At 53.8% G+C, this 15,519-nt stretch overlaps 9 protein-coding genes; 6 read left to right on the forward strand and 3 right to left on the reverse strand.

The window, feature by feature from the left end:
• Positions 1-267, reverse strand: part of CHC_T00000652001 (hypothetical protein) — a 984-nt gene extending 717 nt beyond the window's left edge. The window contains exon 1 of the mRNA XM_005710316.1: positions 1-267. This exon is cut by the window's left edge and continues 717 nt beyond it. Within this exon, the coding sequence (XP_005710373.1) occupies positions 1-267 (267 nt within the window).
• Positions 268-275: 8 nt separating this feature from the next.
• CHC_T00000653001 (hypothetical protein) lies at positions 276-794 on the forward strand. Its single transcript, XM_005710317.1, has one exon. It carries the CDS (start codon positions 276-278, stop codon positions 792-794), a length of 519 nt encoding a protein of 172 aa, XP_005710374.1.
• Positions 795-801: 7 nt separating this feature from the next.
• CHC_T00000654001 (hypothetical protein) lies at positions 802-1,536 on the forward strand. Its single transcript, XM_005710318.1, has one exon. It carries the CDS (start codon positions 802-804, stop codon positions 1,534-1,536), a length of 735 nt encoding a protein of 244 aa, XP_005710375.1.
• A 1,518-nt stretch (positions 1,537-3,054) lies between these two features.
• CHC_T00000655001 (hypothetical protein) lies at positions 3,055-4,883 on the forward strand. XM_005710319.1 is given in 2 exon segments: positions 3,055-4,383; positions 4,384-4,883. The coding sequence occupies 1 exon segment, from the start codon at positions 3,055-3,057 to the stop codon at positions 4,381-4,383; it is 1,329 nt and encodes a 442-aa protein (XP_005710376.1). The 3' UTR covers positions 4,384-4,883.
• Positions 4,884-7,217: 2,334 nt separating this feature from the next.
• CHC_T00000656001 (hypothetical protein) lies at positions 7,218-8,634 on the forward strand. XM_005710320.1 is given in 2 exon segments: positions 7,218-8,408; positions 8,409-8,634. 1 exon segment carries the CDS (start codon positions 7,218-7,220, stop codon positions 8,406-8,408), a length of 1,191 nt encoding a protein of 396 aa, XP_005710377.1. The 3' UTR covers positions 8,409-8,634.
• Positions 8,635-9,173: 539 nt separating this feature from the next.
• Positions 9,174-11,345, forward strand: CHC_T00008682001 (Serine/threonine protein kinase). Its single transcript, XM_005710321.1, has 2 exons — positions 9,174-9,335; positions 9,450-11,345. Exons 1-2 carry the CDS (start codon positions 9,174-9,176, stop codon positions 11,343-11,345), a joined length of 2,058 nt encoding a protein of 685 aa, XP_005710378.1.
• A 1,359-nt stretch (positions 11,346-12,704) lies between these two features.
• Positions 12,705-13,703, forward strand: CHC_T00000657001 (hypothetical protein). The gene has a single exon (XM_005710322.1). It carries the CDS (start codon positions 12,705-12,707, stop codon positions 13,701-13,703), a length of 999 nt encoding a protein of 332 aa, XP_005710379.1.
• Positions 13,704-13,999: 296 nt separating this feature from the next.
• On the reverse strand, positions 14,000-15,244 carry CHC_T00008461001 (Glycerol-3-phosphate dehydrogenase). The gene is made up of 2 exons (XM_005710323.1): positions 14,162-15,244; positions 14,000-14,134 (listed from the first exon to the last, which is right to left on the reverse strand). The coding sequence occupies exons 1-2, from the start codon at positions 15,242-15,244 to the stop codon at positions 14,000-14,002; spliced, it is 1,218 nt and encodes a 405-aa protein (XP_005710380.1).
• A 207-nt stretch (positions 15,245-15,451) lies between these two features.
• CHC_T00000658001 (hypothetical protein) lies at positions 15,452-15,518 on the reverse strand (the record flags this gene model as incomplete). XM_005710324.1 is given in 2 exon segments in its annotated part: positions 15,452-15,467; positions 15,468-15,518. A coding segment is annotated over 1 exon segment (51 nt), but the record flags the coding sequence as incomplete, so codon positions are not given.
• Position 15,519: the final 1 nt, after the last annotated feature.

The raw sequence follows: 15,519 nt of genomic DNA on the forward strand, positions 1-15,519 counted from the left end.
TTTGTTTTGGGGGGGGGGGGGGTCGGCTTGGGGAGAGGAGGAGGGAGACGAAGTGGCGTGGTGCCGACATGGGTTTCTTAGTTCACCCTGCGAGGGGAGGGATTTGTTTGAACGAGGCGATGAATGAGTGGTAGAGACGACACGTGTACACGGCTCGAAAGCTACAGGTGTGTGGCGGTGGTTGGGTGTACGGGAGAGTGCGAGATTTTGGATCAAGTTGATTGGCGTATATACACGTGTACACACGCTGAGTTTCACGATTGACATGACATGACATGAGCATGTACTGTATCTCCTCCCAGTGGTACGCGTCCTCGAGCTACCTCAATCTTCAACGCGAGCAAGCTCCAGCTCGGCAAGCTCCAGCTCGGCCACCGTGCGTCGCGCCCGTTCTCCCCCACTCTCCCCGTTTACGTGTAGGCGCGCCTTCATGTCGCCGCCGTCAGTGTCCCGCCCAGCAGCGCCACCGCCTCCTTGAGCGCCTCGATAAATACGTCCACCTCCTCCCTCGTGTTATAAACGTACAAGCTCGCCCTCGCCGACGACGCGACGCCCAGTTCGCGATGCAGCGGCTGCGCGCAGTGGTGCCCGGAGCGCACGGCGACGCCCTCCAAGTCGAGCATAGTCGCCAAGTCGCTGCTGTGCACGCCGTCGACGTTGAACGCGCACAGGGCTGCGCGCGGGCCGCGCGGCCCGTACACGCGCACCTCCTTCAACGCTGTCAGCCGCTCGTACAGGTACTCGGCAAGCTCCGTCTCGTATGCGTGCACGCGCTCCATGCCGAGCCCCTGTAGGTACTCGATGGCGGCGCCGAAGGCGACGATCTCGCCGATCGCGGGCGTGCCGGCCTCGAACTTGTGCGGCAGCTCGGCGTACGTCGAGTGGTCCAGAAAGACGTCGGCGATCATCTCGCCGCCGCCCATGTACGGGGGCATCTGCTCCAGCAGGGCCCTCCTCCCCCACAGGAAGCCGACGCCGGTCGGGCCGCACATCTTGTGCGCCGACGCGACGAAGAAGTCGCACCCGATGGCGCCCACGTCCACGGGCATGTGCGGCACGGACTGGCACGCGTCCACGAGGACGATGGCGCCGGCCGCGTGGGCCGCGCGCGCGATCTCGGCGACCGGGTTGATGCACGCGAGCACGTTGGACACGTGCGAGCACGCGACCAGCTTGACGTTGCCCTCGGCCAGGATGCGGTCGAGCGCGGCGAGATCGTACTGCTCGTCGGACGTGAGCGGGACGGGGACGACCTCCGCGCCGACCTGGGCGGCAACCATCTGCCACGGGACGAGGTTTGCGTGGTGCTCCATGACGGACACGACGATGCGGTCGCCGCGGCGGAGGTTGGCGGCGCCCCACGCCGCGGCGACCAGGTTGATGCTCTCGGTGGCGTTGCGCGTGAAGACGACCTCGTCGCGCGACGGGGCGCGGATCAGGTCCGCCACCAGGTCGCGCGTGCGCTCGTACGCGTCCGTGGCGCGCGCGGCGAGTGTGTGCGCGCCGCGGTGGACGTTGGAGTTGAGGCTGTCGTAGTAGCCCGTGAGCGCGTCAATGACGACGAGCGGCTTTTGAGAGGTGGCCGCAGAGTCCAGGTAGACCAGCGGGCGGTCGTTGACCTGCTGCGCGAGGATGGGGAAGTCGTCGCGGTTGACGAGGCATCCGGGAGACTGGATGGCGGTGCGTGCGAATACAGTGGCTTTTCGTTTCGCCGTTCCCCGCGGGGCGATGGAGGCTCGGTTCCGCTGGTGCCCCGGTAGCGCGGCCGGAGGAAGGAAGGCGACGTCGGCCACCATGAGATTTGTGAGTTGTTATCCTCAACCCGCGCTCGGTGCCGCTCGATGAAGAACAAGGCCTTTGTGAAGCGTGGAGTGTTGAACAAAAAAGGAGAGGTAATCTTCCCTCGTTGGGAGAGCTTCTAGATTTTGACGCTGGCACTATATGGAATACAAGAGGTACGGGTACCAAGGGTAGTGTCGAAGGTACCGTGTCATCCGTTATCTCCCGAATTGGTGGTTGTGGTGCACAGGTGGCCAGCAATTCCACGGGGCAACTTAGAGCCTTGTACAGTATGATACGACATGAGCACATTTCCAGTTTTTTCTTTTTTTTCGGGTTCTCCCTGGTTGTTACAATTCTCAATAAATTGGTTTAACCTAATAGGTGTACCTTATCATACTGAATACTGCACCTTACATCTTTCTTTGATCCAGTTTTTGTAGTACCCTTGGGGGTACGGTATTGCGCTGAATCCAGTCTCCTGTGCAAGGGAGCAAAATTGTTTCACTCAGTTGTTCGAGTATCCCGGCAAGGGATGCCCTTTGTTTTCCCCCAATTTGAACGATTGAAATCTGTAGTATGCGTTCGTATCCGCCTCTGTAATAGCCTTTGATACAGTAAATAAGTAGGGTGCTAGAATGACCAGCTCTTGAGAGCACATACCCCAGGACATGAAGAAATATTCATCTTGCCAGAGTATTGTATTCCGCCCAGATGGAAACCGGGACCGCAACTGGGGTAGCTTTTCGCATCAAGTTTTCGCATCAAGTTTTCGCATCAAGTTTTCGCATCAAGTTTTCGCATCATTGCCGCGCCAAATACCATACTTATTGCTTTCTCCGTTGCCTTGAATGTAGCAATTGCTCCGTAAGAACATCTCTGCTAGCCGCGACCAAACACCGGGTGACACACTGATGCCCAAGATACAATTCCCAAGATATCAAGTCTACAAATTCTCTGCGTTTTCATTTGCCCACTTGCCATACATTGATTGGATTCAATACAGCACGGAGGCGGAATGGAGATCTTGACACGCAGCGCAACTCCGCGCTCATGTCCGCTATCCATAGCCTCTTTCGAGATCGGCCCCGCCATCGACCATCCTGCTCTCCACGGGACCCGGCCGTCGGCACCTCGTCTCACACAGTCAACGCCATCAACAAAATCACCTGCATCACCCCTGTTCCCACCCCTGTTCCCGCCCGCTATCCCATTCCCACACCACCACCTCAGCCTCCCACTCGCACCCAAACTTCCACCGTCCGAAGCCCCACCATGTATGCAGCACGCCCACGTCCAGTGGCATGGCTTGCGTCCCATCCGCTCACCTCCACTTCCATTCTCCCCAGCCCCGCCCCAACCTCTTTCACCTCCGCGAGACTCCCCCACCGTCTTCGTCACGTCGCGCGCCGCCCTCGCCACCCAACCATCCGTCGCCGCGACACCCCCCATGCCACCGGCCTGTCGCCCTCGTCAGGACCCGACCGTCCGCCAGGCGCCCCGCCCCCCTCACCCGCTAACGATCCACGCGGAATCAACGGCACCTTACCCTTCTACGTTGCCCTTGTCGCCGCCCAGGCCCTCCCGTTCATCTTCCCCCACTCGGGCGTCGCCGGAGACTTGACCTACTTCACCACCACCGCCGTCGCCGCCTTGATCATCGGCTGCCGCCGCGCCCCGTTGGAGCCCTTTCAGTCCCAGCCCATTTCAAAGACACAGGCTATCGCCGCCCCTTTTGCAGCCTCCACCTTTTTGTTTGGAAGTTACCTGCTTTTGAAGTACACCACCGTCAACATCGGCGCCATATTCAATGGCCTCACCACTTTTGCGGGCACACTCTGTCTGAAGGAAGCCTTGGACCCCGTGTTTCATTCTGCCTTGTCCTTGGCCGGCCTGCAGGACCTCGTCCTGTGGCAACAGAACAGTCCACTGCCGACTGCGGAAGGTGACAACATTGAGCCCGCCCGCCTATCTTTGGGCCCCGCGTTGGCATCCGTTGCGGCCATCGCCACTACCGTCGCGTACTTGTCGCACGTCGAGCCCACGTTTGTGTTCTCGAACATGATTGCGCTTGGCATTTGTGCGAGGGTAGTCAGCCTCGTTCGACCAGACTCGTTTGTTGTGGCAGCCGGCCTGCTCTGCGGGCTCTTCTTTTACGACATCTTTTGGGTGTTCGGGTCGGAGGTGATGGTTTCCGTCGCCACCCAGATTGATTCGCCGGGCAAGCTGCTGTTTCCGCGGGACGTTGCAGATGTTGCGAGCTCGACAGTCAAGTACCCGTACGCCATCTTGGGGCTTGGAGATGTTTGCATTCCTGGAATCTTCGTGAGCCTGGCGCAAGCTATGGATTCCGCGCTAGTGCAGGTCAAAAAGGGAGCGAGCGAAGGGGATAGCCCGTATTTCGTTGCGGCTGTCGCGGCGTATGGGGCGGGGTTGTTGAGCTGCTTTGTTGCAAATCTCACGACGCATGTGGCGCAGCCGGCGCTGCTCTACCTCGTCCCAGCTCTTATACTCAGTAGTTTGGGGATGGGTAGCGCCAGAGGGGAACTCAATGAAGTCATTGGGTTTAAGGTGAAAACAGGAGCAGAGGAAACGCAAGAATAGATGACGCCGCATGGAGATGTGGTGCTAACGACTATAGACCAGTTCGAGTCACATATGGAACACCTCTCACACAATGCAACTATACTGGGTGTCATCGGGCTCATGGAAGATACGGCACGGTGACCCATGGGGATTTTTCACGAGCTTCCTGACGTACACTAATATTCGTAGTGGGCTCTTCTGTAGTTTTGATGCCGACTTCCTATTTTGTCGAACAGTCACTTCTGCGGCATTCGTTCGGCATATCCCAAGTGCTTTTCTACCACAGCTTCGAAGACGAACTACTTCCGCCAGGCACCATTTCCCCAGTTCGCCTCCTGTTTCGGATAGAAACGCACAGTTCGCTCTCCCTTGCTGCTTCGGATCACGATCCACACGAGTGAAGAGTGAGGGTTGATAATCCGACCCCTACAGTTTCCCGTACCGTATTGGATAATCCGAACAGGAAGGAAAAGCGACGCAGTGTAAAAAAAAATGGGACAGCTTGCCATTACAATAGACCGGATTTAAATTATTCCCGCCAATTGCAGTCTGGACATATCTTTTGCAACTGACAAGCGCATCGCCTCCATTTAGCAGGCTACTTCCGATACGTACATAAGGTAAAAGGGACAATTCCATTTGCGAACACTGTAGAGACACTTTAACGCTGTCACTACGCTGAACAGGCTTCGGAGCATTGCTATCTCCTAATCGGCGAAGCACGCGAGCGCATGAACGAAGAAGACTTGTGGCAAAGGGAGCCCTGCGCTTCTGAGGTTGTTGTGCTCCTTGTTCAGTAAAGGCGGCAGAATCACTGCTACGCACAAGTCGGTACGCAAGTTTAGCAGACCTGCACAAATGTCGAGGTCTTGTGTTTTTTCTCCTTTCGTTGGACAAGAAAGTATCGCCCAGCGAGCAAGAACCGCAAGCACTTGAGCAAGAATTTATCGCGCCGCGTTTGAGCGCCCTTCTTTCCGCTCTTGCCGATGGATTTCAAGAATCCCGATGATTTTTCGGCCCAGGCTCTACTATCTCAACTGACCGAAGGTAAATGGGTCGCAGCATACACAATCCTTCTCGACCTTACGGGTTTGTTCCGCGCCGGTCATGCCGATGAGCAAGCTTCATCACGCCCACAGGTTTTGGATGCCGTCGCAGAGCTGCACCTCAACGGCCGGGCACCAGATGCGAATAGACTGCGCAACCTCACGTCGGGTTGTGATGATTCTCCGTTAATCGTTCTGTTGCAATGCGGCAATACGAAATCCCGCAAATCTTCTTCCATAATCTCACCATTCTGCGAACCCTCTCTCGACGAGCCACTTAATTCTTTCTTCGCGTTTCGAAAGGGGCGTCAATCTGGATTCCCAGCTGCTTACCACGTCGATCACATTGAGAAAATGGAAGGGACACGGTCGCGAAGCATTTTCCTTACATCTCAACTTGACATTAGCAATGCTGACTGTCTTGCCAACGCTGCCAGATTTGCGTTGGGACAACACAAGAGATGGCTGCGGTCGAGATTGAAGGCGAACGGGCGGTACCTGGCATGGGATGAGTCATCGGTCGTGGATTGCGATACAGATGCGAACTTAACAAAAAACACACACAAAGGCGCCTCAAATCCCAAAAGCCAGAATGTCGAGCTAGTTGGGGAGGCCTTAATCGGACCTTCGAGACTCAAAGAACGTGCTGCGCAGCATGAACACTCCTTGTTGGAACATGTCCTCAACAAGTGTCTAACTGGCTCTCTCCTGGCCAATGACCCCATGGATTTGTCGAGCGGCTTTGGTGCGATGGGATTAGGAAATGAGAACAAGAGCGCTTACGTACAGAGACAACAGGCGAAGGCTAGGAGAAGCAAAGTCCGGGAGTTTCTTCTTCATCAGAAGCCCTGCAAAGGGGAGATATATGATCTCACGACCCGAGCTGCAATCTGCGGAGATGCGTATCAAGATGTATTGACTTTTGCGGAGGCTTACGTTGGAAACCCAAACGGTAGAGTTCTCGAAGCCGTAGTTGAATTTGCGTTTGAGATTTCTCAGCAATACTTCAGCGCACTTTTCCAGAGCGCCTATACGGGGGGGAAACTGAGACAAAGTCGGCCCTGGCTCTTGCTAGAAGTCGGAGAGTCGTTCTTGGCCAGTTTAGTCTGTCTTGCAGACCTTCTCAAAGATGTGGAGAAAACAAATCGCTCTGCGTGTGCCATACTAGACACGCTCTACGACTCTAGATTTCAATACGCAAAGAACAGGGTCTATCAAGAACTGTTTTTCAAGGCCATGGGCCCTTACGCAGAGAGTATTACTGACTGGGGAATGGGGAGATCCGTTCAACGTGATGTCTCAAGTGAGTTCTTTGGATACCACCTTGGATCGCAAATGACCGCATCTGAAACACTTTTCCATCCGGGGGGACAGAGCCATGTCTCCCGTTCCCAGAGACCAGCAGCAATCGTCCCTAAGGTCCTTGAAATTGACGAGGCTCTCTTCGTGTTAAGAGCAGGCCGCTCGAGCAAGCTAGTGAAGCAAGTCATTCGAAGTGACAGATGCACAAGGTCCGACGAAAACCACGCGCCCCGCAATCAACACCTGACCTTGTCTCAACCAACTGTACGAGAAGAAAACGTGGCACGGTTGGAGCCCTTTTCAGTACATTCCATGCAAGTGCAGTTTTCTGATTCCTCTATCAACGGCAAGGGCCGCGCTGACACATCGATTCCCACAGTCGGCTTACGTGATCGTGAAGATACCCACTGCAGAGTTGAAAAAGAAGACAGAGCGATGAAAGGGAAAATGTTTGTTCTTCCGTCCACTCAATCGCTCTGTCAACCCAAGAGCGACCGTCCCAGCATGTTCTCAACGCTGTCAGATTCCGATGGTGAAGCGAATCAGAACGTTGAGCACTCCACAGCCTCAACAAACTCTGAGAGTCTCCCTCTAGCTATATCAGAATATGCGAAGCGCTTGCTATCGCCTCTCAGGTTCAGTGACGATGAAGTGCAGAAGAAAGTGCTTTCATTTTACGTAGAAGACCTCCGAATTTTCGAGCACTTTGGAAATCTACGGGCTCATATTCTCCTGGGGGCCGGTGATTTTGCGACCATTCTAGTAGAGCAAATCGATGCGGCATCTCGACTCTCAGAAGAAGATGAGAGCTATATCGAACGAAGAACGCACGCTGCTTTGACGTTTTATGGGAGTGCCGGACCTGGAATTAGATCACTGCGGGATCAAGTGCATCTAAACCGTTGCCTTCGCATGGCTCTAAACCTCTACAGCAAAGATGCCAAAGCACACACCAACTGTTTGTCCCTAGACGCTGTCGAAGACGAGGGATCAAGAAAGGTTTCGTTGTGGGGAACAGCCGTAGAAGTCCAATACAACGTGGACTATCCACTGGATTTGCTTTTTTCACAGAAAGTACTTGCTATGTACTCCAAGATTTTCAACTTACTGTTAAGGATACTTCGGGCAAAGCGGAGTCTTCGCTCACTTTTCATGACATCAAGGAGAAATAGCGCCCTACGAAGAAGTCCCCACGCGAGGTTTTCATCAGACAAAAAAGTCGGATCAGCCCTATGGGACTTTTGCTGGCAAGCAGAACATTTCGTCAGCGTCTTCGGTGGCTTTCAAACGGAGCAGGTGTTGGGGTCCACTTGGACCGCATTTCAAACGTCATGGGACACAGCTAGAACTATCTGGGAACTCAAAGATTCTCATGTTCAATACCTTAACGACTGCACGCACAGATGTCTATTAGAGAGCCGTCATAAGAGTATCTTGGGGGTCATGACCGAGGGCTTTGACATTGTCATTAACGTCGAGAAGCAACTCTCAATCACCATCGAGGACTGTACAGGGATGGGCAGGAACTCGGGAGATGTTTTCTTCGATCTTCTCAAGTCGTCTTCTGTGAGTCTGCGGCGACGAATTGTGTTTCTTAGGGATGCACTGCAGCGGCTGTTCGATGACGGCCCTCATCCACATCTACATGACTTGTTAACCTCCTTGGGATTTGGAAAAGAATCAAGTCCTTGGTAATAATCTCTGGATTCTGGTTTCCGGTTTGTTCACCAGAGTCCTGTGTGGATTACAGTAACCTTATTGTGAGTTTTGATTTGTCTATACCGTAACATACGTTGAGGACTGCAGTATTTATTTCCATGAGCGATTGACACGGTCCGCCTACATACTGTAGTAGAGAGAAAAACATCCGTTAGCCCCGAAATACATATATCTGATACAGCATGTGCATCTGTCGGTGCAGCCTATTTCTTGTGCTCTTTCATAACTTTGTTTGAAGCTGTTGCCTCGCAAATTCTTCAAGACGCAAAGACTGCTAGGAGTCTTCACACAGGGGTAAATATGTTGATTTCGTGTTGTCTATGCTGGAGTGAAAGAAGTCATAAGCACATATTGGTCAGAAGTCCAGGTGACAAGGAGCAACCCAAAAAATGCCATGCAATTCTTTTTAGGCAACCCATTCGACTTTCGAGAATGGTATCCCCCGTTCCGCGTTGGGCGGGTTTCATCCGTGATAATAGAAATTCCGTTGACAATGCTTGGTCTTACATGCTGAGTTTCGTTGGCACTGCTTGTGAGTATTAAAAGAAAGAGCACCAATTCGTCATCCTTAACGCCACAGTAATAGAGGTGTGTGAGGGCTTCAGATGCCAGGCGTTTTCGGGGTCTGCAGATTCGCAGCTTATCCATAGCAATACTGCTTCTCAGTCGCTCACATAAAGTCTCTATTCCCTTCTGAGAAATTCGAAGAGTTTTCTCCTGTTCATAAAGCGATTGTCAACAATGTCAAACACTGGTTCAAATGATGCAGACGGAAAATATTCTCATCAGGGCTGCACAAGCGGGTATCTCCGCCGGGCGAAAAAGAAAGGAAAGACATTGGCGCTGCGCCGAAAACGATGGTACGCCCTCGACGGTGCAATTTTTTCAAAGCATTTTTACGAGGTAAGTTATTATTTTCTTTCGACGGAAAGGTGATATTCATATTCTATCCTCGTACTGACTTGTATCCGCTGATCTCTTCTTTCGTTTAACCCATAGTCTGTAGAAGCTTCGTAGCACATTAACATCCAGGGATCTGAAATTGAACGACTGGGCAAAACATACTTCGCCATAGTTCTCAAATCTCTTGCAGATGGAGAGGCGGCTTCAGATTTTGATCAAAACAACCTCATCTTACACGCAAAGACAGAAGAGGACTGCACTACTTGGGTTAAAGCACTGAAGTACGCGTCCGTGAGACGAATTGAAAACCATTACACTATCGGACCATTGATTGGGGAGGGTGGTTTCGCACAGGTTCGCCTCGGAAAGTGCATCCATACCGGAGAACCGAAGGCGATTAAAACGATGAAAAAGGATGAAGCCTACGCCAAAATTTTCGGAACAGAAGTTGCGATTATCAAGAAAGTTAATCACCCAAACATTGTGAAAACGTATGATGTTTTCGAAACTTCGATGCACATTCACATTGTTATGGAATACCTAGAAGGAGGGATGCTGTACGATGCAATAGAAGACGGTGTGAGGTTTGACGAGGAAGATATTGCCCAATTCATGCGAGAGCTCATCGATGGTATTCTGTATCTTCATGACATGGGCATAGTCCACAGAGATCTAAAACCTGAGAATGTGCTATGCAAGAGTAGGAAGCCCCCACTTCACGTGAAAATTGCAGACTTTGGCCTGTCAAGCCTTTCAAGCGTGGCTGGGCATAGGGCTAATCAAATGGTGATGTCCACTGTGATAGGAACCCCGGAATTCATTGCGCCTGAAATCGCGAGAAGAGAGGCGTACACAGAAAAGGTTGACATCTGGGCCTTGGGGATGCTTTGCTACAACGTAATATGTGGTGCTCTTCCCATCAATGAAAATATGGATATCCTTCCTCAACTAATGGAAGGAGTAACACTGTCCTTTCCGGAGCCAGAGTGGAGAATGTACAGCGAACTGTCTCGTTCTTTTGTTAGAGCGCTGCTTTGCAATGAACCGAAAAAGAGATTGAGTCCGTTAGGATGTTTGGTGCATCCCTGGCTTGAAAGCCACAAGCCAAAGGAATCAAACAAAGTTGGGGCTCACGGACGAGTCTCTGCGGCTTTGCTAAGGCAAGAACCCAGTAACAGTTTTCGTTTCAGCAGGTCAGGATTGCTATCTCTAGCCTCTCGGGAACGCGTGAGGTTCAAGTATAGCTCTGATGTTAAAAGGTATTGGAAGGTAGCCTACATGGCTGTCGTAGCAGTGAACTGGTTTGACTCGTTTATTCATCCTGAACGTTACAAGACTTTTGCTTCTGAGTCGCACGCGAAGAGAACATCTCATACAAGCTCGCGTGAAGGCAGGGAATCGGAGAACAATGGTGAGCAGTCCAATGATTTTTGTATGCCAGATACGGATATGGCAATGTACGCCAGCGATACGGACGATGATTCGGCAGTGTTTTCTCCTTTCTTGTCAAAATCAATTACTGAGGAAGAGCAGTCAGGAAGGCTCTTAAAAGTAATCCAATCGAAACGAAAGTCCACAGGCCAGGAAAACAAGTTGACAGAGAAAGTTAGCTCTCTGCGGCCTGGGCACACGACTGCTCCAGGACGTATACGTAGTTTTGAAGGACAGAAGAAAAACACCATGAACAAATTCTTGAGTGCAATTTCCCAAGGGAGAGAGAAGAGGCTTGCACCAGTGAGGAAGTTCTCCAAGAGACTTGGCCTCATCGGTGAAGACAAGAAAAGAAGATCCGCGGCACTGTCATCAAAGTCGAAGGCAGACTTCGATATGGACCTAAAGAGTCTTAACGTGGTGTCTGTTCAGGACGGGGACATTCAGGGCTTGGATGATTTTGAAGACTCTGTTGTGTCTTCTCCTTCTTCCTTGTTTGGCAAAAGGCATAAATCCTTGATGAGAAATTTGAAAAAGAAGGTGACTCCCTCGTCGCCTACGACTCCGTCGCCGAAGTAAGGCCCGATTCACTATCGACAAAAGCAGAACACGAGAGAAATGGAACGCACAGTCCAGGGCATAGTTTGCACAGAGATATTTCGTTGGTTGTCTATTTTCCCATCGACTGAGAAAACTGGTGGGCAGGGCATACGCCAGATTTGCCCACTTCGGGAGTAAAGAGTAATTAGTAGCAGAGAACGGAAGGCGGGAAGGCTGTTTTCTTTTTTTTTGCAAATGTGGGGCCTTAATACGATCACTGATGCCGTAGACCTCCAGTCTTCCTCACCAAGCCAACGCCTGGGGCAGTAGCAGAAGAAGTGTGTAGGACCCTCAACAAAAAGATTACAATATCGACGTTGCGTATGCTACAAATATCGTTTTCCTGCAACGCATGTCTCGAATCCACAAACCATACAGTAGCTGCAAGATGCGTACGTAAAATAGCTCTTCTCATTGATGTAATCTTAGCATCGAAACAGTTTTTGCTGGCATACTAGATCATGTGGATACACGGTCATACCGCATCATGCGGAAGAACTGCTTGCGCTCTTGAACTGTGAGCTGCGGTTCGCTTTATTGAAATAGGAAGAAGCGTTTCAGCCTCTGGAAGCAGAGGGCAGCGGAAAAAAAAAAAAATCTCATGGGCACGCTTGTCGGGTAGCCGATTTAATCGTTTCTACTGCCTCTCTCCCATCTCCTACTGTATGAAGAGGAGTATGTCATCTAGATGGTCTACCTGAGAAGCATGGGAGTTTTGTCACAACGTGATGACGCGAAAGATGATATAAACCTCAGAGACTTGAGCCCGATCACGCTGCTGCGATTATATAAGAACTTGCATAGAAATTTTGCATACAAAACGCCTCTGTAACAGTGCTCTTCCAATAACAAAGCCACAACGCCAGGCTCAGAAATTTCACCTAAAACTCGCCTGCACCTCATCCCATTCTACTCACCAAGCACAACGGGTGGGATACGCTGAACGAACACTGGCTTCTCGTTCCTCTTACTACACCCAATTGGCAGCACTGCGTCGTCCTCACCGCCAGAAACATGTCCTCGTCTCTCCTCTTCCACGCCCCCATTCTCTTACCCCGCACATGCCGAAAACACAGGCTTCTCTACCGACCCCGACCCCGCGCCTGCGCGGCAACCACCACCACCTCCAGCTCACCAGCGCTGCACCTGTCCTCTCAAGGTGCGCGGCACATCGCCGCGCCCGTGATCGCCGCCATCCGCGACGTGTACACGCGCGCGAACGGGGCGTTGCACCGCGGCAGCTGCGCGCACACGCTGGGCCGGCACGCGTCGGAGCTGATGGAGGATTCGCGCACGCAAGTAGCGAGGTCGGTGGGCGCGAGGGACCGTAGGGAGGTTATGTTTGCGTCGTCGGCGTATGCGGCGGCCAGCGTGCTCGCCCACTCGTTTGGAAGCACGCTAAAAAAGGGCGACCAGGTGTTGCTGTCGGCGATGGAGAGCGATCATATGGTAATCCCGTGGCGTGTTGCGGCGAGGAAGTGGGGGTTCAAGCTCAAGGTGTTTCGCCCAGATATGACGGAGGGCGGGGAATTCGCGTTTGGAGAGTTTGCAGGGATGGTTTCGGGTAACACGCGGCTGATTGTCTTTCAGCACGCGTGTCCAGTCTTCGGTTCATTTAACCCGTTGAATGAGTTTATGGAGTTTGCGACGGGGTGCGGGATTCCTGTTGCCGTTGATGCGACGCATTCTCTACCCTGGGGAAAGGTGAATGTCCAGCAACTGCGATGTGATTTCTTGCTTGTCGACTGCGGAGCGATAGGCGCCCCGCGGGGTTCAACGTTTCTGTACGGGCGAATGGAGAGGCTTCAGCGATTGCCGCCAGTTTTGGGCGGGGAGGATACGTTTGAGCAGTTTTACATGGGCAAGCTCAAGGTCAAGTTAGCGAGAGATGTTTCTAACTGGGCTTCAGTCCCTGAGCGATTTGAGGTTGGCTTACCACCATTGGCGGTCGGAACGGCTGTGGCAACGGCCTTGCGAGAACATGAGCGGAACATGGACAGCGACTTGATAGCACGTGGAGAACAGCTCGGAGCGAAGCTATATTTGGAATTGAGCTCGAACCCTCGGCTCAAGGTGTACGGAAATGCCATGACGCTGAGGATCCCTTGCGCCACCTTTACTGTCGACGATGCTGACGAAGCCGCCCTAGCTGAACAATTGCGCAAGCACAATACCTTCATTGACGTCGGGTCGCATGGCTCCCGAGTCGCCCACAAAGAGGAGCTGCAGGTAGAATCTTCTTTGCGCGTTTGTTTGGACCCCCGGATTCACACCCTCGAAGACGTCTCAAAATTTTGTCATGTAGTTGAAATCGCATTGAAGGAGCTCGATGGCTAGACACTCATGCTCTGCCATACTAGTACATGTTTGAGCCGCGCGGGCGGTGTGCAGATACTAGCTGTTTTTTTAGGCTAGGTGCATCCTCAGTGCGATCCTTTGTCGTGTCAAGTTGACCCGGATCACGGTATCCGCCGCATAGGAAAATCAGCAGCTGGGGATAGCCAGGGTGTTGGTACTCGCACGGCATAGACGGAACGGCAACTGTTTTCTCACCCCGCGTCTTTGTGTCTGTCCCCTGAAAAGGTGATATCAGCCTATTCCATAGCTCGTGACCACCCGGCGCGAGCGGATTCTCAATCTTCTGGCCGGGGCGGCATTGCCAGCAGCATATGAAGGCCTTCCCTGGGGGTGATCTTGCCATCCAGTATGGCTGCGACGCCGTACAAAATGGGATACTTGAGACTTGCGCGAATAGCCATGGGGGAGTTCTCCTCGCCGCCCCCCAGCCATTTGACGAGGGCCTTTGCCGTGGCGACGCCCTCTGCAATCTGCATGGACGTGCTCAGAATATCCTCGAGCTTCTCACCCCTGCCCAGGCGCACGCCCACGGTGCGGTTCCTACTCAGCGGTCCAAAGCAGGTCAAAAAGGTGTCGCCCACGCCGCTGAGCCCCGCCAGCGTGACAGGCGACGCGCCCTGGGCAATGGCGATGCGGCGCATCTCGCTGCAGCCCCGCGTGACGAGGGCGGCCATGGAGTTGGTGCCCAGGCCCAGGCCGTCGCTCATGCCCGCGGCAATGGCGATGACGTTCTTGATGGCGCCAGCGACCTCCAGGCCGACGGTGTCCGTCGATGTGAAGACCATAAACGACGGGGACGAGAGCATGTCGCAGAGGCTGTTTGCAAAGGTGTGGTCGGCCGACGCGACGACGACGGCGGTGGGCAGGCCCTGGATGATCTCCTTGGCGAAGGACGGGCCGGACAAATAGGCGTACTTGCGCTCGGTCCCCAGAATGGTGGGGAGCAAGTCGCACATGAGCTCGAGGCGGGAGATCTCGAGCCCCTTGGACGTGCACAGGACGGGGAGGTGGGGCGGGACGAAGGGGGCGATGCCGGTGACGAACTCGCGCGAGACCTGGACGGGGACGGCGTGCACGCAGAGCTTGGCATCGCGGAAGGCGGCGGCGGGGTCCGTGGTGGCCGTGAGGTTGTCCGGCAGCAGGTACTCGGACAGGTACTTGGGGTTGCGGTGCTCCATGTTGATCTCGTCGCTGACCCAGGCCTTGCGCACGAGGAGCGAGACGGGGTAGCCGTTCCGCGCCAGCAGGTTGGCCATGGCCGTGCCGAACGAGCCGCCGCCGCACACGACGACCTTCGTCTGCGCCGCCTGCTGCGGAGAGCGCCGTATGCGCGAGCGCACTAGCCAGTCCTCCTCGCTGTACACGCCTTCGGAGGGGCGCAGGTGCGATGGCGGGCGGTTCGGGGGGAGCGCGCAGCGCGGTGGGCGCCGCGACGTCGCGCGGCGGGCGTGGCGGACGGCCGCGAGCGGGGTGGCGAGGGTGAAGGCGGGGCGGGGGCGGCGCTGGGCGGGGGAGGGCATGGCGATCGGCGTGGGGGAGGTGGAGGGGAAGGGGAGGGGAAGGGGAGGGGGGGAGAGGGGTTTTCGGATAGGGCTGGATCAGAGATGAGGAGGGGGATGCGGCTCATGGGCCGGTTGGGATCACGGACGGGATAGATCAGGGGATGACGGGCGAGGTGGACAGGGGGATCGGCCGTTTCGTTACAATTAAGTGTCCTGTACAATACAGAAGAGAAAAGCTATTTTAAGGGTACAATATGCCGTTATAGATCACGCAGAAACAAGCACCCGTTCTT

The sequence above is a fragment of the Chondrus crispus genome, genomic scaffold (genome assembly GCF_000350225.1).
Source record: "Chondrus crispus Stackhouse genomic scaffold, scaffold_559, whole genome shotgun sequence".
Lineage (NCBI taxonomy): Eukaryota > Rhodophyta > Florideophyceae > Gigartinales > Gigartinaceae > Chondrus > Chondrus crispus.